General features: G+C 41.0%; 1 protein-coding gene across 1 annotated transcript; it reads right to left on the minus strand.

Annotated features, from left to right (window-relative positions):
- Positions 1-419: 419 nt before the first annotated feature.
- On the minus strand, positions 420-26,123 carry tango6 (transport and golgi organization 6 homolog (Drosophila)). The gene is made up of 18 exons (XM_042412534.1): positions 25,942-26,123; positions 24,394-25,052; positions 24,002-24,124; positions 23,205-23,367; positions 22,906-23,012; positions 21,911-22,073; positions 21,430-21,497; positions 20,122-20,234; positions 19,536-19,712; positions 19,197-19,323; positions 17,646-17,861; positions 14,912-15,055; positions 12,835-13,374; positions 11,074-11,131; positions 10,749-10,907; positions 5,938-6,089; positions 4,675-4,788; positions 420-823 (listed from the first exon to the last, which is right to left on the minus strand). The coding sequence occupies exons 1-18, from the start codon at positions 25,991-25,993 to the stop codon at positions 647-649; spliced, it is 3,312 nt and encodes a 1,103-aa protein (XP_042268468.1). The 5' UTR covers positions 25,994-26,123; the 3' UTR covers positions 420-646.
- Positions 26,124-26,130: the final 7 nt, after the last annotated feature.

A 26,130-nucleotide genomic window follows, 5' to 3' on the forward strand; every position in this document is an offset into this window, starting at 1 on the left:
TAGTTAAAGGGGCACTCAAGTGATTCAGTATTGCACTTCCAAAAAGTTAGGGGCTCACTAGAGTCACATAAAAAAAGGTCAAATGCGAAGCAGCAAAGGCATCTTGAGTTTTGGTTCCTCATATCAAGCTCTGAAAATACTGGATCCTACGTTTCCCATAATGCAGAGCCACAGAAATTAGTTCATTTTGACATGTAAAATCAGTGGAGTGCCCCTTTAATCTTGCCAAAATAAGAGTTTTCTTTTGAATTATCAGCGACTGTTATTTAATTATGAGTCCAAAGTGTTTGGCTGATATGTGATGAATAATAAGCTGTCAGAACTAGTTTGTACATCTTGAGTATAATAGTGGCAGCAGTTTCAAAACAGTGTAATGCCTACATATTGGACAAATTCTATAATAATATTTCAGGAGAATATGTGTTTATTGAAACTTTATTTTAGCAGTGGACTGTCAGTTGTACAATAGAACATGATGGTGTAGGGTCTTCAAAAAAAGACTTTGATGGCTGTTGGTCTGTTGTTCTGAGGACAACACAGAGTCCACTTCACATGGAGGCAGAACCAGTACTGCCCATTAGTACATAAAAATAAAGTCCAAATCATGTAGGGGTTATGAAGACCGCACAGAAATAAAATTTGAGTTCTATGGCAGGACAACAATCTTCTTCTCCAGCTTTTGTTTGGGAAAGATGAACCTCCTCATGACGTCATCAAGCTCCTCCAGAGCCAGCTGAGCATGGAGCACTGTGACTTCATCCGGGTCCGAGCGAACCACCCACTTTAGTGCTCGGTACAGATCCAACAAAACATCACTGAGAACCTGGAGAAGTCACAAGGGAGAGACAGAGGTTACACTGTTACAATATTAAAGGTTAAACAAAGCAAGGTTTGCTAGAATAACAACCATGATAAGGAAAGGTAACGTTATACACTGCTATTTTAATCATAGCTGTCTACACAGGCTGTGTAATGGCTCACATGTTACTCACACTATATACATGTAAATGTGACCTGGAGTCTTTTTCCCTACATTTTATGTGCAACTACAGCCCTTCCAGACGTGGGTGACTGAGACTAAACTCAACACTGCACCTGAACTCCTCCAGTGTAGACACACAGACAGAGCACTCACTGCTGCTGCTCTGCTAACGTGCTGCTCATGCTACGCTTTCTGTGTAGGCACAGCGTAACTTGCAGGGCATTGAGCTACCAGGGCCACTGCAGGAGATGTTGAGCGTTGTGAATTTCTTTAACGAAAACTATGACAACATATGTTCCTCAACTACCTTTTTTTTCCGTGACTAAGACGAGACAATCACGAGCTAGCACCAACGTCATTAAACACTAACTGTGATTATACAGACAGGTGTATTGATTAACATAACAGCGTACGTGTGTGTGTCATGGACAACTGAAAAACATGGTTGAGACACTTTCAGTGTAGACACAATGTTAGAAAACATATGCACATGCGTTTCCATAATTGTAGTATGTTTCTGTATTTGGTTGTTTCCTATATTTGCGGTGTTTCTATATTTCCAGTGCATTTCAGTATTTAGATTTGTTTTCCATTTGCAGTGTGTTCTGCATTTGCAGTGTTTTTCTGTAATTGCAGTGTTTTTCTGTAATTGCAGTGTTTTTCTGTATTTTGTTGTGTTTTATAAACTTGCAGCGTGTTTTCTATATCTGCAGTGCGTTTCTGCATGTGGTTGTGTTTTCTGCATTTGGTTATGTTTTCTCACTTTGTAACATTTTTTCTAAATGCTTTGCATGTGTTGTCAAATTGACGACTATGTTTTCCCTCATTTGTTTCAGTGTATTTGCATGTATTTTTTAAAGTTGGAGTGCGCTGAGCTATCAGGGTCACCGTATCCTCCACCACCCACAGCCCTTCACCCGGCCTGCTCTTCTCCACTTTGGCCTAACCTTTGTGCTGTCGTCTGCCAGGGTCTGTCTCCCTGTCTGTTCTCATGTCACTCTGTGTATTATTAGCCCTGTACAGCTGGTAAGGTCCAGCTGTTCGCATAATGACAGGACCTGGCCTGGGAATAGCAGCTGGACAGCTGACTGGAGTCGTGGCAGAGGCTCAAGAGCTGTATCACACCTGAGCCAGCGGCCATCAGCTCTCATGTGGGTGTGTTTCCACTGGGCTACCACATGAGGAAGAATACATTTATTTACTGTTTTTGATGCTGCTGGTAGGTTTTAATCAGACTGGGTCTAAAGATGAGAGACTGTTTTCACCAAATTTTGTTCCAGGATGACCTAAATGTGAATTTAGCAGCTTGTATGCGATGCAATTGAAAGGATAAGGTTGATGTTTATTTTCATCCATAAATCCCATAAAAAGACAAAAAAACTATACATTTATTCTGTTAAATAGTATGTAACCAAAGCCTGTGTTGGTCCCATGGTGAGACTTGTAACTGGTGAGATCTTTTTAACTGGGTCTCAAGCTAAGACTGCAAGAAGGCTGAAACGTGTCAGAGTGAAAGCAGACTGAGCTGCTTTAAGTGACGGCCCAACCAAGCATCTATTTTGCATTTTGACTGTCACCAGGGAACTTGGAAAAAATGTCGTTTTTAGTTTGATGACTCAATTAGATTACAAAAGAATTCGATTATAAAAGTGCACTGCAGAAGTCTTACAACCCACTGAGTGGTGGTTGCAAGGATTTCACCTGATAATACAATTTGATGCATCGATGTTTTGTTCTTTCTAATTTTACATATTTATTTAACTGATAATTTACTTTTTGACACATCTTCCATTTGTTGAGTGCATTTGCTTTGAGTGCCTTATAGTGTTGTGAATAGATATACCAGCAGGGTTAGTGTTGTACTCCTGCAGTTGTCAAGGGGTGACTACAACAAAATTCAATTAACAAGACCGAAAAATAGAAACTGGGATTTTATTAAAATAATATTTATAATAAGTTAAAACTGACTGTTAAAACTGAGGAACGTGAAACAGTGATAAAGACAGAGAACTGGTGTGACTCTAAAACATGGTGTTTGGAGTGAGTGTCCTTCCTGTGCTCTGTGAGAAGCTAACATTCAGTCTATAATCCCAGTGAAGACCACAGGGAAACTGAGACTAGATTACAGGATCTGTCATGCTTTGTAAGAACAGTCTCTCACTCTCAAAAACACACCCTGAACCACATTATTCCATCAGCCCAAGAAGAACAAGACAATATGGATTCACTTTGCATAAACAATTACCCGGTTTGTGGGTAATTTCTGTGGGTAGTTTCTAAATTATATTGGACTGTCTTAAACTATTCCATCTGACAGGAGACATTCTTAAACGATGGTTCACATGGTAACACTGAAGAGTCCTCACTCATGACTCTGAACTTTTGGCCCCTGTGTAGATGTTGACACAATGGCAGTGAATACACATACACATATCCACACACCTGCTCCAACCTTAAATTGGTCTCAATCACCCGAAGTACACAGTAGATTCAAGAGGTTATGGAAGATCACAGTTAAAGTAAAGTTTATAAAAGCTGGTGGCTCTTCAGAACAAGTTTGAGAAGTTTTTACGTAGAAGCAAATATTGAACATATATTTTATTTCATCAGAAAGCCAAGAACAAAGAAATACACTTGTTTCTTCACTGACAAAAATCATAATAAAAACTGAAGAGCATTTTACTAATATTCATACGAGAGATTGTAAAGAAAAGGATGAAATCACTGTACAGTTTTCAAAGGTTTTATCCCCAATATTTACTTTTCAGCATACAACCTTCCATTCCTGGAGTCTTTGCAGCTACCTGAAAGCATCATTTATCCCTCTGTGTTCTGATGGAATATTACCAGTGACGAAACACTTATTTCCTGTTGTTGAACAGGAAATAAGTGGTGGTGCTATGTAAAGTCAGCAGGGAGAACAAACACAATACTTACTGGGTGATTAATTCAGTTTTACCTGAAGGTCAAAGGGAAACTTACTGACACTATGGGCTTCATGTAAGAACATTTTTGTATTTTATCTGTGAGGTTTGCTCGTATGAGTGTTCAAAGTCAGATTCAACAAACTCTTAACTGCACAAATTCGTCATAAATCACTTACATCAGCCTGATGAATGTCACCTGTTCATGAGGAGGTGAGTGTTCCTGAGGTTTCAGCATCAATGTAATTGACGCCACTAAAATTGCCATATACTGCAATGCGACCCTAAAAACCTCACAGTAAATTGTCAGCAATGATGATGATATGATTTGGTTAATTTCGGTATCATATTTAAACTCTATATCATGCTTTTTGTGATTTTATGTTATTTATATACTGTTATGATGTTGGTTATCTATGTTAAACATTGTAAGAGTTCCAAGACTTGAGGTTAACATATGAAGAAATGCTCCCTGCAAGTCAAAAGTCAGGGCTTCAACCTGCTTTGAATGCTTCGTCTGCAGACAGATTTTTCTACGACAGAAAAACATGTTCAGAGAATATACCATATGTGTGCTTGGGTGTAAAAATGGACTGTGTGCTTTGATGTAAAATAGTGCACAAGAGTGTATGAGTGTCCTGCATACTAGGTTGTGTGTGTGTGTGTGTGTGTGTGTGTGTGTGTGTGTGTGTGTGTGTGTGTGTGTGTGTGTGTGTGTGTGTGTGTGTGTGTGTGTGTGTGTGTGTGTGTGTGTGTGTGTGTATGTACCTGGGTGGTTTTGTCGCTGAGGCCTCGGAGCAGCAGGGCAATAACGTGGACGGCAGCTCTCCTCACCTCTGCCTCCTTCTCTGTCTTTATCAGAGCAGTCAGACAGGAGCTCAGCTGCACAACACACACACACACATGGGTACTTCAATACCACAGTCGTTTACAGTGGTGATAACATCTGGGACTGTGCTGTGTTTTACATGACACATGGCTGTCACAAAGACTCCGAGTCAGCTACAGGCTTACACTGCTGAGGTCAGTCCCAAAACTTAACACGATCGATTGACGTATTGGTCAGACATTTAAACTGACAGGGGCCCTTCATCTCTTTTTACACACAAACACACACACACACACACACACACACACACACACACACACACACACACACACACACACACACACACACACACACACACAAACAGAGTCAGGGTAAAAAAGTAAAAGTGGGCAGGTTCATGAATAAGCATCCCTGTTCATTAAGCTGACAGTGCTGCTTATTCATGCCAGCAGGCTATGGCGAACACCCCCCCCCCCCCCCCCCCCTCAAAAAAAAAAAAACACATACATGGCAGCATCTTTATTTAAGCCTCTGACCACTGCGGCAACCTGGGACCCACACATGTAAATGTGGATTGAGTTTCTGTCCACTCAGACTCTGATCAAAGTGAGCAGGCGTGTATTCATGTTTGAGCAGCTCTCACACACACACACACACACACACACACACACACACACACACACACACACACACACAGGGTCTCTGTACATTAGATTTGTCTCACAGTGTAACTTTTATTCTGTATTCTTTGCTATATTTGATCAGAAAGTACTAATGCATGATGAGGTAGTCAATAAAAGATGAGGTGGTGAAGAATGCCCTCTGCAAAATCTGTTATTTTCTTATTAGAGTATACTATACGGTGCATTATTACATTTACACCAAAGCCACTTATTAAAGGAAACAAAATGGACAAATTGAATATTTTTGTCAATTTTTAAAACTATTTTTCTGATGTCTTTGTCTTTGGTTTTAGTAAGTAACCAGTGTAATGCATCTGCATTTTGTTATGGGTACTGGCAGTCTAAATTATGCTGTGCTACCATTAGCGCTGATCTAAAACACAGATTAAGGCGTTTACTAGAACTACATTTGAGTTGTCATGATGTATGATTCTGATGGATAACTGTCTTTTACTGTTGCAAAGACCCAGATCCTCCAGGAGGATCATAGAGGGTTCATGTCAGTGAGCTCACTCTCACCTCTTGTGCCAGCGGCCCCAGTGCGTAGTCCAGTCTCTGACAGAGCTCCCCCAGGTTGGACAGACTGCTGGCCCGGACGCTTTGGTCCAGGTCTCTTGTTCCTTGAAGGAAGACGGCCAGCAGGGGACGACCGAGGTGGGGTGCCAGCTCCCCTGGAGGAGGAGAGGAGAGGAAGATGAGGTTAATTCTCAGGGTGTGTGTCTAAGATGCATTCACAGTGCTAACATATAGAGTAAATTATCTATCAGATACAATTAGGGTGACCAGATGAGAATGGGTGAAATTCGGGACAGGGGAGTTGGGGATGGGTGTGGTCACATGCTCACAGTGGGCGTGGCCTCCAGTACATTACATTCAGTGTTGACGAACAGTAAAACATGTGAAAGTGAAAATACAACGCTAGAATTTATGATTTTTGTTCATGAAGTCAATTGTCTGTTATTAGGAAAAAGAAACACAATGACTGTGTTGTATGTAACAGTGTGTAAATCATTATCTGTCACATAAAATTCATTTTATTTTATTCATTTCATCAGGATGGTTTAATTCCCCTCCGTAAATGTTTTAATTCAACAACGTCATAGCTATGCATCACCACTATGCATAGTCAATTCGCAGCACTACTGTACATGGCAAAGAAAAACTACAACAGCCATAATTGATGTAGGCTATGGACATATCAGTGCTCATCAGTGGGCAACACCAAAAGAATGTTTCACAACGATCAGTATTTAATGTTTTATTAAGCTGTAACTAATCAAATCTCAGGTTTAGTCTCATTTAGCTGTTTTAAAAAGATGCATGTGTTGTCAGGCCTGAAGTCTGTAACGCCAAATAACATCCACTACTAGAACTATGAAGAATCTTTAAGTTAAATCCAAAAATAAATATAACCAGAAACATACAAAAGCTTATTCTCTTTCTTGCTGATAGAGGAGAAGACTGATACCACTCTCATGCCTGTATGATAAAGGTAGTTGCCAGGCAACAAGCAGAGACTTCATGAGTTTACTGCTTCCACCCTGGACATAGTTCAGCACATAAATTCACATAAAAGCCCAGCTTTTACTTTTTACACTTCCGTTTTTGTATGGATTTAACAAACAAGATATGATGTGTTCATTAATAAGCTTTAGAGGTGCTGGTAAGCAGACTTTGTTACCTTTAGATGGGAGTCAGGCTACATGTCTTTATGCTAAGTTAGGCTAACTGGCTGCTGGCTTCTATTTACAGACATGACTGTGTCTTTTTCCATTCATCTGACTCTCAGCAAGAAAGCAAATGAGCGAATTTCCCAACTATTCCTTAAAATAACTTTCTTATCAGAGTCACTGATGCAAACCGCATGACATGTTGACATTAAAATACAAGCTAGTCAATATCTGACTTACTTCAATTTGATGGAGAGCATTCTGAGTAAAATGTGTCCAGCTGGTGATTTTAAAATTAACTTCAACTCACCTCCACCTGAATATGACTGAATGGGCTATTTGATGATTTTTGTCCTGACATTATCCTGATATCAATCATTTTCATACAGGCTGAATCAGGAAGAGCCCAACACATCTCATTGTGTTATCCATGCCATTACTATATAATGGCATGAGCAATTGACTCTCATTAAATATGTGGCATTTCATAAAAGTGTAATCATTTATTCTAATGTTAGTGGAGGCTGTCTTTATGTCAGGTTAAGCACTCTGCCTTTAATAGAATATACTATAGGAAGCCCTGCATGTAAGAGTCTTTATGAGAAGTAGCCTATATACTGCAGCTCTGACTTGGCAACTGGTTAACATGAGAGAACAAAAAATGTGGACTGGGATCATATTCATCTTTGGTAACTGCAAAATAGAAATTAGCCTCAACCTACAGATCCATAAGGAAAAACACATTGAATCAGTTATGCCACTGATATACTTGCTCTTTACCAACTTGTACGCTGCAACGTCACATACTTTGTGTATACCTGGAGGACTGAAACGTATATCCAGTAGAGGGCAGATCAGGGTCTACTCATCCTTCCACTTTTGCACAATGTAAACAGAAACCATGGTGGCACTCGAGGAGGTTACTATATTATTAATGTTGCGATCACAGGACAAAAAGTGCAAGCAGCGCCGTCATAGCAATCTGACGCCAGCTATTCTGACATGCATATTTATGACTGTGGAGCGGCATGGGGGCATCATATAAATGCAGGCAGCAGCGGATGATCTCTTTGAGTTTCTCTCCAAAACTTTCTGCCTGTCTGATACTGCCCCCACCAGTCATGAGCTACATTGCATCTCGCAGACGCATAGCATTAATTTCTGAGGATGTGCACGACCAGCGCTCCCAAAGAAAGCAAGACACGTGTACAACACGTAGCTAAAGTTGCAGATCAGCTCAGTAACGTGCCAAAATACTAAGACAAAAAAAAAACAAAAGAGACAAGGTGATTACTGTAGAAGTGAGGTGAGTGATAAGTTAGTATAAAGAGAAATGAAGGCCAAAGTTGTTGTTTACAGTGTAGTCATGCTCGGTTTAACAAGCTGCGTTTGTGGTTGACTGTTACATCGGCAGGCATACAAAGAACAGAGCTGACTACAGCTGCTCCTGCCAAGCAGCAGGGGAGAGACGCCAACAGCCTCCATGGAGAGGAGACAACCAGCTGACTGGCTAGTAGTAGTAAGACCTGCTTGACCCGTGTCTGTCTGTGTGTGTGTATGTGTGTGTGTGTGTGTGTCTGTAGGTTACAGCTGGTTATATTGGCCTGATCCAGAAACAGTACTTGTCCTACATTACGCTTTCAGACTGCCAAGCACTCTCTCAGAATCACAAGATTCAAACCAACAACACACACACAGAGCGTCTCAATAGACTGTCACGGCTCTAATAGATCTAATGAAAGAGAATCGCTGTGTCTGAGTGAGTGTGAGTCAGCAGGTTTATCAGCCTGCGTTGATTAACATACACACACACAAATACACCTGAGTAAACAGATGCAACACTCCCTCAGCTGCTACTAAATTTGCTGAACTGTATTTAGTTTATTCAGTACGTCCCATCCCCACATATAAATAAACTCTACATCTTTGAGAAATAATTTGCTGTAACGTTCTTCATCAGAGCTCATGGTGCTCTGCAAGTGCTTCTCTGCAAGTGCAATAAGCCAGCAACCGGGAGAAAACCAAAGCTGAGCCAAACATTCATGTATTCAACATTTACTCAACCAGGCCAGTCAATTAAGAAAACCTTCTTATTTACAAATGACAGCCTGGCAAAAGGCAAATCTTGGCCACTCCGGGGGTTCAAGACAAACACAGAGGCTCTCTGGATGTCTGTGCAGCAAACTGAAGCTCTATCCAATCTCTCTGCAAAGATATAAACCCCCCGATTGTCCCAGGGAAGTGGTACGATGGCAATCTGGCAGATAAAAGCAGTGAAGAAAAAAAAAACAGAACAGAACAGGGTTTTCTATCAGGGAAAGGTTCTGATACACAGGGTCCCTTCTGAACACAGATCTGCAAGCAAAACAAGACTGCACTGTGGTTTTTGTGGTGTGGTGATTACATGCCGATAGCTGTCCGCAACATGCACATACAGCAACATGCATGTAAACAAACATGGACACATACATTAAAAGGCATATTATCATTCCTTCAATGTTTAAAGTCAAATTACTATGTTCTTTTGAGCACATAAAAGCTTTTTAAACATTTTTTATTCTCTCTGTCAACCCTCCAAATAGACTCATAGGTCTGCCTCAGCTACAGATTCATCAAACAAGATTTAATTTATCTCACAAACATCACTAAACATGTTGCGTGTTTAAAGGTAGGCATGGGGTGTACGGTCACTCACTGTATATTCTTAAAGCTGTTTTAATTGTTTTTTTGGCCACTTGGGGGCAGCACAACAAGCTGAAAACACAATAATGACATAATAATGTGTTGGCAAACAGTTGCCTATTTACACATCCAGAAGTAGAGCAAAATTAACATTCATTTGAAGTTGGGTTTGTGATCACCTGATTAATGTAATCCCAATATTCACTCTTCTTTTAGCTCTGTTTTGGTCTCCACCAACTCTCGCAGCTAAATGCTCCACTTTGTTCACCAGCTAGTCGCTAACTTTGTCTGTCTGCTGTCTGGGATGGAGCAGATAGTATACAGTGGATTTATCAGAGCTTTTTTGCTGAAAATAGCAGCCTGCTCTAGCTGGAAACCAGATTGATGAGAGAGATGAAAGTGAACAAAACAGTCAATTTGTGAGCTTTAAAACCAAAACAATGAGCTGACAGATGCTAAAAAGCTCTTGAAAGCTGAGGGGAACTGCAGAGTTGGTGATAATTCTCTGTGGATTTGTCACTATCAGCAACACCTTTCACATTAGATGTAGTTATTTAATCTATTGTTCACAAAAAAATATTGACCAGTGCAGCTTTAACTCAATACAGACCGTACAGAGTTGCAATGTGGGAGTAGTTACTGGGTTAAAATGTGACTGTCGGTGGGTGCTAATCTGTGATTTTTGGTTGGAGTTACATGCTGTAATTATTTGAAAAACAGTTTATCTATTCAGCCAGAACATTGGTGCAGCATCTCCTGCTATAGCGCAGGTTACCAGATACTGTCAGTGAGCACGGGTTTTGGTTTTGGTCTCTATACAGACACAATGGTACCAAACTTAAGAAAATCACTGTGCTGCACAGTCACTGTTGTTCACCAAGAAACAGTGCCAGCACAAAACTATGAGTTTATACCTTCTTAGCAGTCAGGAAATAGGTATCAAGTGAAATGCAGTCATACAAACATGAACGTGCTCACCCATAGCCCTGCTCGCCCTCATCAGGACTTCACCCATTTTAAGGCGGGTCTCCAGGGAGTGGTCCTTGTTGGATGTAGGGAGTGAGGGACCATGTTGGAAGTCTTTTAGGAGCCTCTCAAGGATCCTCTCAGGGTAGGAATCAGCCAGTGCAGCCAGTCCTACAAAAAGTACACACTCAGTCCATCTACCTTCAAGAGATACTGACAACTGTTCCAGCTAGGCTGTTAATATTACCAGTGAATAAAAACAGACCATATCTGTAGATGGATAATCACAAAAATCAATGTTAGCATCACATTTGGCCAAGCTGCTCCATCATATTACCTTGAATCGCTGACAGGTAGATGAATGAGTCTTCATGCTCCAGGTTTTCTAAGAGGAGCTGGAGGAGACATACAATCTGCTTGATTAATCACCACATACACTGGTGTATATATATATGAATCTCAGTTGTACCTTACTGGGAATATTCTGCCATTTCTGTGAGAAAAACTTCAAACCTTTCACCAGCATGAGTTTCCCTGCTGATATTACCAAAGAGGATCAATACTGGCACAATACTGAATACATTAAAACTGTAAGACAAACTATCAAAGGGAATAATCCAAACATTACCCCCAGGTACTGTAAGGGGTCCTTGCGTTGTACCATACGAGAGAACCCACCCAAAATATGACACAAAAGAAAGAAAAATCAATATCTACTGCTGTGCCAGTATGGGGGTGGATGGTTATCTAAGGTGCACACAGTGGGGGGCTTCTCATTACAGAGAATATTAAATGAGCTGTTATCCTTTCTTGCCCATCCCACCTTAACAAGTCCCTAGAGACAGCCATTGTCCCCTCTGACTCACCGGGGAAGAGGTTCAACTGCCTCATTTATTATTTGCTCAGGAGACACAGACAATACCTCCACCTACAGTTACAGCTTCCTCACGCACACATACATGCTGCTGCTGCTGTTTTGTCCGAGCAGTCAGTCTGGAAGCATCTCCACACAGCACCTTGAATGGCTGCTTGGACCCGGTCCGACTTTTTCCCATAACTCAATGTAAATGCTGCGTTTTTGCGAGATGACCTTGGACCCAATTAAATATTTAAAGTCCAACTGAAATCCAATTTAGTCATCTCTAATAGTTTTTAATAGTCTTATTATCAAAAGGAAGAAAAAAGGTCTTTGGGGAAATATCAGAAAAGCTCCTTTTTGTCTCAGCCGGCTGGAGGGGCGTGTCAGTTTTACTGGTGCACCATAATGGAACTTTCTTTAATACCTACAGAGTATTAGGTTTTTCAAAAAAATGATTACCAACCATCAATTGAATTAATAATGAAAAATGTGCACTCCTAATTAATGTTTGCGTATTTACTAAGCAACAGTCTTGTTATGTGAAGATGTCTGTATACCACTGATGGCTATATTCATCAATAAAAAAGACACCCTAATGATGGCTGAAAATGTTTCTCTATTAATGTAATGAATGACCCACCTTGTTCTGAAATCTGATTTTTGACACACAATTCAGCATTTTCTTCTGAACTCATTGCATATTGTTATACCATAAAAATAGCTCTGGTGCAGAATTCTGAAACAAAGACTACAGCCGACATTTGCATTGAATGCACACACAAACACACCTGACCAGAGCTCTACTGGTCCAGTCCTCTCCAGGATCTGGTGCACAGAAGAGAAAACAGGATGCCCATAGAAGGAGCATCTATCAGGGCCATAGAGGCTGTTGATACCCACTGGTAATGAGGAGGTATTGAATAGGACCAAACCTTGTACCACTGAGCACATACACAATGGTGTTATAATTTTAATACTTGTTTAGCTGACATGTTTATTCAGATTTTTGACTTACTAGGAGCTGAAATGGGGAAAAATATCAAGAACAGTATCAGGGTATCACATCTGGGTAAGCTACCTCATTATATTTCTGTTTTCTTTACCATACCTTTACCTTTTTTTTTTTTTACCAACCAAGTTTTCAAGTGCACAGAAAAAGAATAATATCAGAGCATCTTTACTGACTAAATGCTTAAACAAGGGCAAAAAAAAGTTGAAGTAAGTGACCAAGCAACTTACGATGAGGACCTTCTCCTGGGCCTGGACAGCCTCTGGGTCTCCGTTTTGCACCATCCGGGTCAGGGCCCTCAGGGCAAACGCTCTAGTTGGCACGTCTGGGTCACATGCCTCTAGCAGCCAATCAGAAAAGGTCTTGGTAGGAGGGGAAGTGTCATTTTTACCAGAGCTCCTTCCTTCACCTTTTGGTCTTGTTCCTGCTACAGACCCTCCAGAGGACACTGGGTGTCTGGTGTGAGTGCTGCTGGGAGTGTTAGTGTCCAGGGGAGGAGAGTGAGGACTAGTCTGTGAGGCGTTTCCTTCTGTTTGTGTCTTTTTCTTTTTCTTTAAAGGCACACTGTTGTTCTTTGGTTTTGTCTCAGAGTCTTTGGAGCTTGGAGCAGTGGCGGCAGTGAGGTTTTCAGGCCGGTAGGCACCGTGGGTGGCAATAACAGCTCTGAGGTTTGAGGCCAGTTCCTGGACAACCACCTCAGGGTGCTTCTGAGATAATGTCTCCAGTGGTGACAGCAGCCTCGACATAGAAGAGTAGTCCTCTGCAGTGAGCTGAAAATTTCAAAAAAGGAAGAGAGGTTTTATTAAGAGAGAACAAGGCTTCCCTCAGAGGATTCTAACATTTTTATTAAATATAACACTCATCTTCTAAGATTATTGGTTTCTATGTTGGATTATATCATCTCTTTGTATCTGCAGTCTGACAGATCTCCTGATCCTTTTCTTTTCTTTTTTTTTAATGTTTCTTCGTTTTTTAAATAGGTCTTTCTCTTTAAAGGACAGGTTCACAATTTTTCAAGTTTGTCTTAAAACAATCCAAATACCCAAATGGACACTGAAATAGGTTTTTCATGCCATAATCATTCCTCCTGTTCATACTGACCACTAGAAGATCTCTTCATAAAGCACTTACAATGTAAGTGATGGGGGACAAAATCCACAGTCCTCCTTCTGTGCAAAACTGTATTTAAAAGTTTATTTGAAGCTAATATGAAGCTTCAGCATCCAAATTAGTCAAATCAAGTAGATATCTTTCAACGTTACAGTCTTTTTAGTGCCAAAGTCTTTCTTTTTGTTACTATACTTCCACCACAGCTCAACAGGGAAACACTGTCCAAGGAAACACAAAGAGAGAATTTGATGCTAAAAAGACTGTAAAAGTGTCAGATATCCACTTGATATGACTAACTCAGACTGATGAAGCCTCATATAAGCTTCACATCAACTTTTAAATACATTTTTGCACAAATGACTGTGTGGACACACTATGGATTTTGGCCTCCATTGAAAGCACATTTGAAGGATCTTTTAACAGCCAGTATGAACAGGAGGAATGATTACAGTGAGGAAAACCTCTTTCTCTGTTCATATGGACACCTGACTGCTGACCATAGATGTCTTTGTGTGTTAAAATATGAAGAGTGCAGACCTTATAAGGGAAGCAGCTGAGTTGTCATTTACAGAGTAACTTAAGAGTACTCAACCCAATCTAGCATTACCCTCTTAAAACACTGTTGGACCCATGATTGACAGTAAAAAAAAAACAAAAAAACAATGCAACTTGACCGCTGACAGTTTGCTCAGAGATTCGGGTGTGTTATAATAGTAGCGGTTAATGTAGCCTGGAGCTGCTAGAGATGAGATGACAACATCCACAAATCCACAACACCTGTAAACACACTTTTATGTGTAAAATCAATGGAGATCCCCTTTAACAGCAGACAGAGCAGCAGGCTTTACTGCCCTCTGTGGTTAAAAGTTTCAAGTCTGTGGAATCAAATGAGGCAAGAAATGTGTCCTGTTGCACCTCTAACCACACCCAACAGTGATGTACTGACACACCCTGTGCACTTTTATCACCACTGCAACAAAGTGACATGTTTAAACACTGGAGGTCAGAAAAGACACGACCGTCAGCTGCACTGGAGCTCTTTAACCGCAACAGACAATTAACTGACCTCTAGCCATGCTGCAGTGACATCACTGTATGTATTAAATGTATTACATCAAATAAAAATGAGCCGACAGTTTCACGAAGAAGATCCACAACATGTATAAAGTAGTAGATGTAGTTTTCAGCAGTGACTACCTGAGGTCCAGAGAGCAGAGTAGCCACCAGGCCCATCCCCATACTCAGCGTCTGGCTCTCTACTGGGTTTCCAAGACTGGGACCAGAGGCCTGATCCAGACCTACACAGGCCCTCTGAAGCAGGGACACCATGAAGTCCACCACCTGGAGGAAAGGAAAACAGAAACATGGATACAAATAATTCACAGAAAGAGAAACAAAGGGTCCAAATATAGAAGTTAAACCTCTCGGAGGGAGATTGTAAATGGACTATAATTAATAAATATTATGCTAGAGCTAAATGTAATAGTAGTTAAGTCTGACACTTGTTCAAACCTTTTCCCAGAAAACATTAAACCCTTATAAAGACATCCAAAGGTAAAACAGCTAAAAATAAGAGCTTATCCATGAAGTAAGGCCAGTTTTATCAGAGACGTTTCTTAATCTGTGAGGGAATGTTTGTGGGCCCTACAATTACAGCCAGCCAGCCAGCCAGCGTGCATGTTCACTTTCCTCCTTTCTCACCCTTTTCTCATCAACTGCACAGAGCAACTATTCTATTTTTGTGCGGCAGTATGACTCAATGTGGCCTGCTTCCATTAAAACAACTCCCACAGGATAACAACTGATTTTTAAAAATATGCTGAAGAAAGAGCGACGCAATCCCAGGAGGACGAGCTAACACCTAACAGAGGGTGAGACGCTGGTGTCACATTTCTTCTGACAGCAGTTTTAACAACAAAGTGCAGTTTGCAACATCGGTTTCATTTCGTTTAATCCTTGAGCAAAACAACCACACAACATGAATTTAGGACACAGAGACAGTCACAACCAGGCCAGAATCCTCTGTAATGTTTGGGCTTCGTGCCTCCTGTGTGGGCTTGTGCACCGTCTACAGCCAGTAGAACAGATTACCATGGGTTCTTCTGGCAGTCATTTGCTTCTCACTTGATTCTCATTTGTCTTTTTAGTGTTAATGGGCTGGAAATAAGGCTGTTCTTTACTACTGATTCTGTTACAAACGGGTCACAGCAGCCAATGTGTCCAGTAAAAGTCACTTTAGTCTCGACATTCCACAAGCGCAGTAATTACTTTAAATTTACTTTTTTTACTTTAAAGTTCAACTGGAGTGTTTTTTTGCAGTCAAAACGCTTTTAAATTGACATTAGTATTGGTTTGTATGATTGAAAGAAGTTTTTGGAGATACATCAGGAATGCTCCTCTCAGTGGGCAGGCGAGTGTATGTGCTTGATTGACAGCTTCGTCTTGCACAGGTGACTGTATCTAACAATGCCGAGGACAGACAAACATTTAGCATCTAAACTGACTGATGCTGACATTTGTAGGTAAGCTAGTTAGCTATCTGGTGGATGTTTGTTTCACTTGTTCAACAAGCTGAAGTGTGCTTGTAGAAAAGAAGGAGATATTAACGTCAAGACTGCTGTGGCCTGCAGCTCAGTTCAGTCTGTAGCTCTTGTGTTGTGACTCAGTATCACCGTCAGCCAATGATAGCACACCGACAATTACTGATGATTGAAATGATTTGATTGGTTATATGCAGCTATCTATGCTGATTACAGTTTAGGCACAAACAGAGAGTGTTGTAGTGAAACCACACAATATGAAGCATTCATTTTTCCCTTTTGCATACTGCTTTTTCTCACAAAAAGAGCAAAAGGACATGTGATTTACAGAGCAGATCTGTATGCGGTACCAGAAACAAGAACACTATAATGATAGGTGAATTTCAAATATCAAAATTAACTGTGGCATCATGGCTGAACTACCCACAGGGTCCTGAAAGCAGCTGAAAGGCCCCCAAATAGATATTGCACGCAATTTCATCTCTCGAATTTCAATCGACCATCCATCTGTCCGTTCTCTTTATCTCCCTAACCCTCTTCACAGTCGCCCAGCAACCACTGGGCAGGAGGCAGAGGACAGTTTCAATTTGTGCCCATATATGTAAAAACATTTTATAAAAGGACACAAGGCTCTGACAAAAAAAATTAAGGGTCACAAAACCAAGCTTTTCCTAAGATTCCAAAGGATGCCACAGTGTCTGGTCTAATGATATTGTATTTAAGGCCTCTAACAGCTACTGTCTCTAGTTGCTAATGATCACTGGAAGGGTCTATGTGAGCACAGTTATTTCTGTTAATGAGAGACACACCTTAAACTCTGCTAATGTGACAGTCTCTACTGTATTCATTAAACCAAAACATAGTTAAATATGCAGGTTCCAGCTTGTCTCAGTGTCTAGAGGCCCAAGAGCATTTCATGATGAACACAGAGGTGGTGGATACTGATGGCAGTGGAGGTGTAGAGTGGGGGTTGAATACAAGCCCCTGCAGGGTAAATGAGGTGTGGCATATATCCAGTTCTGTATGTATTCTTTTTACCTGTGACTGTAAGAGTAGGTTGGTGTATTTACCCAGAGGGGAGAAGCTAAAGAGCAGCACCCGGCAGCAGGTGTTTGTTGACAACCATTGCATTGTATTTATCATGTTTTATATTCAAGACTGTGTTCTGTCTTTTGCCCGGCTGCCAAAAAAAAAAAATCCTCTTATGGACAATAAGTTCAAGTTGAAATGAATGAACATTAAAAGCTGTAGCCTGCTGATGCAAACACTCAAATCTGGAATGGAGACCGGCTGTGACTGGTTAGAGTTGTGAAAACAAACGACAACTTTGGTTTTGCACTACAGTGGCTGAGGAACCTGGGTTTTTTGCATTTCTGCTCCTTCTATCTCACCTGCGTGTTTTTTCTCAGCAGCACAGTATGTTCCACACACTCCACCATCACAGCCAGCACCTGAAGCAAAGCCAGCTTCTGGCCTCGCCTCGCAGCACGACCCAGCAGCTGCTGCTCCACCTCCAGGAGCGTCATGGCTGACACGTCTAACTCCTGCTTCTCTTCCTCCTCCTCTTCCTCTTCCTCTTCCTCTGCTGCTGCCCAGCTGGTCAGCTCCTGTGGGAGGAGTAAAGAAATAACAGAACGTTGACAAAGCTTACTTTTTCTCACTGTTCTTTACTCCTCAGTGTTAATTTCATCGCTGAAAACTATGACAAAAAAAAATCTTTGACAGTCTTTTTTTCCCACAACGAAATCAAAACTAAAACCTTTGAAAATGAGAATGATTTTGAAATGTTTTACATTTTTGGTCAATGAAAAAAAAAAACTAAACGATAATGTGAAAGACGGACAAAAGGAGTCATTTCTGTTCTAATGTCAAAGCCTCTTTCACACATAGTTTGAGGTAAATTACTGAGATAACCTTTCAGGCACCACTAGTGATTTTCACTATTCACACATGCAGCTACATTCAGGAACATTTCCGTCCGGCGCTTTTTCCACACATGCCATGACAATGCTGGAATAGACGGGGCACGGGACAGTCCAGCAGATGGACGGATGTAACACAACACTTATAGATGCCTACCGCCATAAAACTCAACAGAAGAAGAAGATAGAGTAAGACCAGACTTATGTGTACGCAGCAGAAGATGTCTCTTATTATTTTCAGGAACATTGCACATGACCTCATGTAGGAAATGTTCCTGAACATTTCAGGGATAGACTGCATGTGTGAACGGGGCTTTAAAGTCTTAATGACATATGTAGAATTACACACTGTAGCTCCTGATTAGTAAAACAGTCTCCTCCAGCAGCCAATAATACCTCTTGTTAAGAAGCTGATTTAGCTGTTTGACCCGTTGCTCTACTGTTAATAAGAAGTATCTTGTATTCAGTAACTCTCTGTTTCTGTCAATAATGTTATCCGATGTTAGTGCTTCAAGGAAACAAGACGCAGCAAGAAAACAGCTAGACAAACTAGGAAAACATGCAGGCAGCACAGACACATTTATAAAAAGCTAAGCTAATGTAACATCATCAAGTGCTGTGGATGTGGATGTAACATTAACGTTACTTTCAGTTGGTTATCTTTCCTGTTGCCTTCAGAAGGAATGAGTCAGTTTCAGGATTAATGTCAGCGGTAAACAATCGAAATCTTCCTCTAGATGTTCAAACACAGAGATTACTGAGGAGAGTCAGTCTGTTGGATTATTACAGAGCACAGTCACGTGGACATTGTGTGTGTCAACAAGTAAACACTGCCTTCTACACCAACCAACACTTGTAACCATGGAAACTGTACACAACAAGATGGTGACAGGTGTAGCCTCATAATGCTTAGAAGGCTAAAAGCTAAAAGACTGAGAGTAAAAAAAACTACAAACAACAAAAATCAAATGAGTTAAGTTTTTCTGTCAAAAGACTAAAACTAAATCAAAATCTGCTTACCTGCAGCAGATCCAGGAAGAAATCTCCAGGCAGGTCGCTGTCTTTGAGTTCAGCCAGCAGCTGCATCAGACACTCCAGCCTCCACTGCTCCCCTGACAGCTTCTCATACAGAGCATCATCTTCATCACTGGGAGACAACAACAGAACAGTGAGGGAGGACACTGAGAAATGAAGAAAGGACAGTGATCATTGCTGAAAACAAAAAGAACAGATGACGGATGAGATATAAATGATGGGTGGCTCTTTTACTGTTGCTGATTGGCCCAATTCAATACATTGTTTGCTCTTTCACAGAGATCACTTGTAAGTTTCTGTCCCAAGCAGCTGAGTGTCAGTCACCTGCAGCTGTCTCTACAGCTGAGCCTTGCTCCTCCATCACTGCCCGGGGTGAAGTGGAAGTCTGCCGCCAACATGTTCTTCTGCTCCTGCAGGCCTGAGAGCCGCCTTAGTGCTGGCAGGGCTGCAGACGTCTCACTGTGGTGCAGATACCACTGCAAGATCTCCTGACAGGAGGCGCTGTGGACCACAGAGCACATACACATGCAGCTCATTTTCTGTGTCTTAATGTAGAACTTATAACTGTCAAGGATTTATCTTTGAACCATGTGTACTTTACATGTCTGCTGACTATTTTCCACAGTGCCAGTTTCAGTTTTCAGGACGCTATGAAAATCAATTTACCTTGTGAGATCACAAGATCATGTGAGAATCTATCTGGTCAGGTTTCAAGTTACGCGCTTGTGTCCGAACCACCGGTGGTCCGGACCAATCGGTATCAGCAATGATACAACACAAATGACTGCCTGAAAGCTAGAGTATCCATGCAGAGAGTTATTTAGTTGCGGGCATTTTAACATTTTTTTTTCAATGAGTGGACCAGTACGTGTACATGAAAATCTCTGCTAATAACAAAGGAAAAGATTACCGCAGGTGGGAGACGTTCTGCTTGGTGAAACAGAAGAGTGTGAAGATCACAGGAAGGACTTCCTCTAGAGCTTTGAGTAGAGGAGCTGATGGACTGTTCCCCACCACCCAGATCTGACAGCAACAAGAGACACAGACACCAACAACACTGAGTGAGAGGCAAAAACAACTATTTACATCTACATCAATCCATTTTTTTTTTTACTATTATTCATAAGAATTCTGACTTTGTTTGTTCTTACAAACATCTATCTTGTTTGCAAATACAATAACTCAATATTATCATTCACAGCCTTTTAACACAATCATATCATCCAGGATTTTTTTTTTCATAATTCTTTGAATACAATATGCAAACAGTTTTCTCATTCTTTATGCAGAGCAGTGAACATAAATGAGATTCTTAAATCTGTTTGCAAATGCAAATGTTACTATTCAGATCATTTCTTAGGATTCTCATAATAAATAGTGCATGTGCTATTCTCCATGAAACTGAGGCATTCTGGGTACATGATTTTATATGCTGATGGTTTCAAATTACCAACCATGTTTTATTGTGGAAATTACATTTGAAAAAGTAGGGTTATGTTATATTCAAGGACCAGAACATTTCATGTTCACAACATCAGAGCAACCACTACCACACCACCGGCTACTGCAGAGAGTGATGCATTATGGGTTGTTTGTATCCTTAATGTTTCCAGGCTAGCAAGTGTATCCAAGTCTATTAATAGTGAGTCTGTTGTAACCTGCAGGAGTGTCTGAACGCGTGAAAACGACGTCTTTACTGCAGAAACACACTGAGGACTAAATTTATCTGTCAAGCAGCCGAAAATTACTGCTGCATGTCACAGATGATGAAGAGCTCAAAAAGACTGGAAAAATGCTAACTGCCAGAGAAAATCATTTTGACTGACAGGAGAGAGTGTGACTATGTGACTGATAGACAAGCTAAACAAATGTGGGATTTATGTTCTGCTTTAAATGTGATATTCCGCTTTTATGAAAGAAAATACTTCGAGGATGAGGAAAATCTTCTCCTTGGATTAATAGTATCTGTGGGAAACTTTTTTCTCACAGGATGAGTGTGAAAATGTGGTGTATCTTTAAAAAGTCTTTCCAAAACAGCTGCTGGGAAAGGGGAGGTTGTCTTATATTAGGATCGATACAGTACTACTCAAAACACAAACGTTCTCAGTGTCTTGTCTGACATACAGTAAGACATTATTAAGGCCTTTTCCAGGGAATTTGCGATGATTACCATTGAACATCAGTGTGGAATACAATGGAGACCTTTGGGTTGCCTCACCTTGTACACGTCCTCCACACAGCGTGTCAGCTCCCACTCCTCCACAGCAACTAGGGAATGAGCGTCATCTGGAAAACACACACATGTAGAGCAGCGTTCAGCTGTGTTGGGATCTGACTCCTCTTCTGTCTGCTGGTTTTGGGATAGAGTGATGATAGCTAGCAGAACAAACAGGGCAATAGCTACCATCTGTTCTCCTGATGGAGGAAATTCATTGTCCCTATAAACACAGGCTGCACATCTCTGGACTCACTGTTTAATACACTGTGTTTACTAGATGCATGATGAAGTGATGCAAGGTGTAACTGAGCTGGAAAGGACTTATTGTGAGTGAACATGGCAAATGGAAATATATGCTTATATTATTGTATAAGAAAGAAAAATAATGGCAACATAGACTACTTAAAAGCTGCATTAAGCAGTTTTTTTTAAATTTAACATCAAACACATGACAGTGTGCTAAGTTGGCCGTGTTACTGACTGGAAGCAGTGGTGCAGCGGTGGAGAGGTGCGAGCAGAGGAGCGAGCAGGTACTGCTGGGCAAAGCTGGGCTTCTCCTGCACCACAGAGAGCACCGCCCTGGTGGCCACACGCTGAAACTGTTGGGCTGTCAGCTTGTCTTTGAAGTGCAGAAGGTCGAGGATCTGCGCAAACAGACCAAAGCCATAATAATAAGACTCAAACTATAAGAACTGGAATTATCTTTTAAATGCACAATGTGTAATCTTCTGCTGCTAGGGGTCTTCAATCAAAACAAAAATAAAAGACAGAGTTTGATGACATTGTGAATTAGCGTGGGATCATGGGAGTTGTTGTCTTCATTGTTAAACATCCACTATTGCTATCATTGCAGTCAAACACTGAATAAAGCAGTTTGACGTTAAAAATCAGTGTTTATCCCACGCTGTTTAGTGGACACAACAGGACGTCGGGAGAGGCTGTGAGCCAACATGCCGCTAACATTTGCTCAGCTTGTTTCACTGATAACTTAAGATCCAGACATCTGATGACTAAATTCCTTCATCTGGTTAAAAGATATAGTTAAAAACAACCAAGATCTAAAAAGTGTATCGTAAAAATGTGGCTTAAAACTGGATAAAAAGTCAATTTATAACACATGCACAAAGGGAGTATGACGCCATTCACAAGCGACCAAATGAAACATGCCGTTTCTTTGATTAAAATGACAGATTTCTCTGGATTTGAACATTGTTGGAGACATTTGGAATCATCTAAATACACAACTCAACAAAATATACAACACAGGTCTAGTCATTTTAGTGAAGAAAAGTTATATATTTTTTTAACTGAAACAACACACACTGTGAGCGTTGTTTGATCCACCCAAACTACACTAGACGACTGAATGAAACGGACCTTGTGTTTGATGAAGACCTTTTTTCTGTTTGCACTGCAGTTTAGTGTTTTCCAGTGTGTGTGTGTGTGTGTGCGTGTGTGTTTGTGTGTTGATCCGACCTGAGGACAGACTTGTCTGTAGTAGCTGTCTGCTGAGGCAGACTGTTGCGGGCAGGCCACCAGGATCCTGGCCACACCGTCACATTTCCTCCAGTCTGACTCGCCCCCTAGAGGACAAAAACACCACTTCAGTTAGATTCGGATGAATCAAATGAAAGTTCAATTCTGTGAAATGATTCAAAATGTAAAATACAAGACAGATATGATACAGGCAAACACAGTGTGATAGAGTTAAATTGTATTTGTTCTGGTTGGATGGACAACATGCATTATTTCTGTATATCCCCCCCCCCTCTCACCTGTACCTCCCTCCAGGATGGCTCTGACTACAGCTTGGACCCCCTTGGGCTGCATCAGACGCTCAGACAGCAGCTGACCGCACAGACGCCTCAGCCAGGCTGGAGCTGATCCCAGACCTGCCCTGCTGCTGCTGGAGCCACTGGAGCTTCCAACTGGCCTGGACTGGAATGAGGGACAGTAAAGGTCACACAGTATTATGGTTTTGGCAAAGTTATTCAGACATTCAGAAAACGATTGCACTATTCAATTGAGATTTTCCGTGCTTAAGGCTGCACTTATCAGTAGGTTTATAGTATATTAACAATGGATAAAAAGTTATGAAACATGTTCACCATATTAACTTAAGGTTATAATAGGCCGTGTTTATGTCATTTCAGCAATAACATGTTGCATTTATAGCTTGTTCTGCTGCACCCGAGTGCCTGAAAAATAATCCATATATGCAGCTTTAATTTCAGATTTCCTTAAATTTCACTTGACAGCCAGGTGGAACTAACTAACAAATGTCTCTTTTCAAAGGATCAATTGTTGAAATTGGACAATTGAAAGCATAAAAAGGTGAATTAATGGGCGTCAGATGGAAAAAGTAAATATGCTTTTTCCTATTTTGCAGTTGTCATTCAGGTGAGTTCAGTTTAAACTGAGATGATCCCTGAACCCATAAAATAAACATGTAACCAAGAGGCAGCAACAACACAATATAATCCTTTCAAATATTGCTGAAATAAAAAGCAGACTATTACCACCTCTTATTCCAGCTGTCTCTGCCATAATCCCTCCCAAAACACATACATACCTGTTTGGGTCCACCTTGTAGGATGAGCAGCTCCTTGATAACGATTGGCTGGTAGACTTTTCCCAGAAGGCTTTTGAGAGCTTCCCTGCAAGTTCTACGTTCTTCAGCACTGAGCTCCTCCATCTGAAAAGTTTGCATGAAGAAAAAAAACAAAGTCTTTCAAATGTCTACCTGCATCGTAAGCATGCCAGGATTTTTGACAAAAATAATACCATTAGGTAACTACAGGGACTTATGTGAAGTCTTTTACTGGATTTAAATCTAATTGTAACTCTAATTGTTTTTCACAGGAAAGCAGATTTCAAATGTCACCAACTAGCTTGTAATAACTGATGTAGCCCATAAATTACCTGTCCAACAGGCAAGACCAAACCAATATGTAGATGTGTTACCTTCTCCTCCTCAGTGCTGCATCCATCTGCCCGGTGTGGTTGGTAGCCAAGCTGGCACAGCGCTGCCATCACATCCCCAAGGTGCCGCGTGAACACTAGTGTGGCGAGAGATGATAGTTCTGCCAACTCCAACAAGACATTCACGGTGGTCAGAAGGCGCCGTCCCACTGCCGACACCGCCCCTCCACAGACCAGTTGTTCCACCATCCCACCAAACGCTGACCTGCGACCCAGTGGCACGCCGACTCCAGGTGCCAGGTAAGGGCTGAGCCCAAGAGAGACCACAAACTGAAGAGCTGCTCCGAGAGTCTTCTGCTGGGTGACGCTGAGGACGTCAGGAGGTAAAGGTGGAGCCATCTCAGGGGTGCGTGGTTTAGGAGCAGAGGGAGCGGGGGTCTGATTGAAAAGCTCAAGTTCAGCAGAAAGGTGTCGAGCTAACGTGAGCAGCAGTAGGAGACACTCCTGGACAAAGCTCCACGTAGTGTCCTTTGTGTCGTTAGAGAACCAGTGCGCCTCAGCCATCGCCTCCTCCCTCAGCCTCCTCACCTCCTTAAAGCCCCCATCACTCTGGAGCTGCTCCAGGAGCAAAGCTCTGTTGGCCCGCAGAGCTTCCAGGAGCGCCTCCTGCTGAGAGGACTGAGCATCATGTGCAGACACCTCTACACACAATAACACACACATATAGCATTGTGGGTTACATACAAATAATTCAATGTTTTCTCACAACAGTACTGTTGAGTACATGACTTTACAAGTTGCATCACACTGCAAAACTATTATCAAGCAAGCACCATCAGGCATACAGACAAATGAATAGATTGCTAATGCTGGAATAAAGAACTGTAAGAACTGAAATGAATGTGTTTACGGCTCTGCAGCATGTAAGCTCATAGCTTCGAGTAGCTTCTCAACACCGGCCAAGTCTCTGACTTCGTATCTCTGTCTGAAGTGGTACATACTGAGAAATACATATATTACAACTGGAAATTGACATGGTCAACCTACTAACCTGAACTTAACTTCCCTACCGTTAATATTTGGTTTTTAGCCGAATGTCACTCTATGCTTCTTCGTAATGAGTTACAACGTAATTTATGCTGCAATACGACACATATAGCGTTATAAATACCCACGAAGCACTGAATTTAAAATAAATGACTTGTATAATTTATTCACGCTCCCTGTCATGTTAAATTGCAGTGCACTGTAATAAAAGCAAAACGTGTAAATATGAGTTTTTCGCAACTTGACGTGACGCTTTTACCATTAACGCTTCTTGGAGTACCTTGAAAAGCGCTCTTTAAATAAAATGCACTATTATTGTTATTATTATTATTATTATTATTATTATTATTATTATTATTATTATTATTAATAATAATAATAATAATAAAATATGTTAGGTTATAGCTAACTTAAACAAAATGCTGCACATTGACACCCATAATATCTTATAGCGTTATTTATTCATTATTATTTATGAACTGGTACATTTGCTGTTACTTTAGTTACTTTTGTTATCCTCAGTCTGTCAAACTACTCACTTACCGCTAAGAGGTTTCGTTAGGATATTCAAAGCGGAAAGGATAGCTGAAGTCATGTCGCCATTACATAGAAAACCAACTTTATATTCCTGCACCAGCTTGGAAATGCTTTACAGCATTTGTTTCTACTGTGCATTAGCCCGATCTAGCCATGCTGCTAAAAACATCATAAAATGGCGCTGAAATTATACGT

Source organism: Thunnus maccoyii, chromosome 5 (assembly GCF_910596095.1).
Source record: "Thunnus maccoyii chromosome 5, fThuMac1.1, whole genome shotgun sequence".
NCBI classification, from domain to species: domain Eukaryota; kingdom Metazoa; phylum Chordata; class Actinopteri; order Scombriformes; family Scombridae; genus Thunnus; species Thunnus maccoyii.

Bases quoted from the DNA above. Each gene is read 5' to 3' on its own strand.
- tango6 (XM_042412534.1), bottom strand. From the start codon at position 25,993: ATGACTTCAGCTATCCTTTCCGCTTTGAATATCCTAACGAAACCTCTT. The intron at 4,789-5,937 runs GTGAGAGTGAGC...TGTGTTGTGCAG, and splicing joins TGGGGCCGCTGGCACAAGAG to CTGAGCTCCTGTCTGACTGC. The intron at 824-4,674 runs GTACATACACAC...TGACTTCTCCAG, and splicing joins TCAGCGACAAAACCACCCAG to GTTCTCAGTGATGTTTTGTT.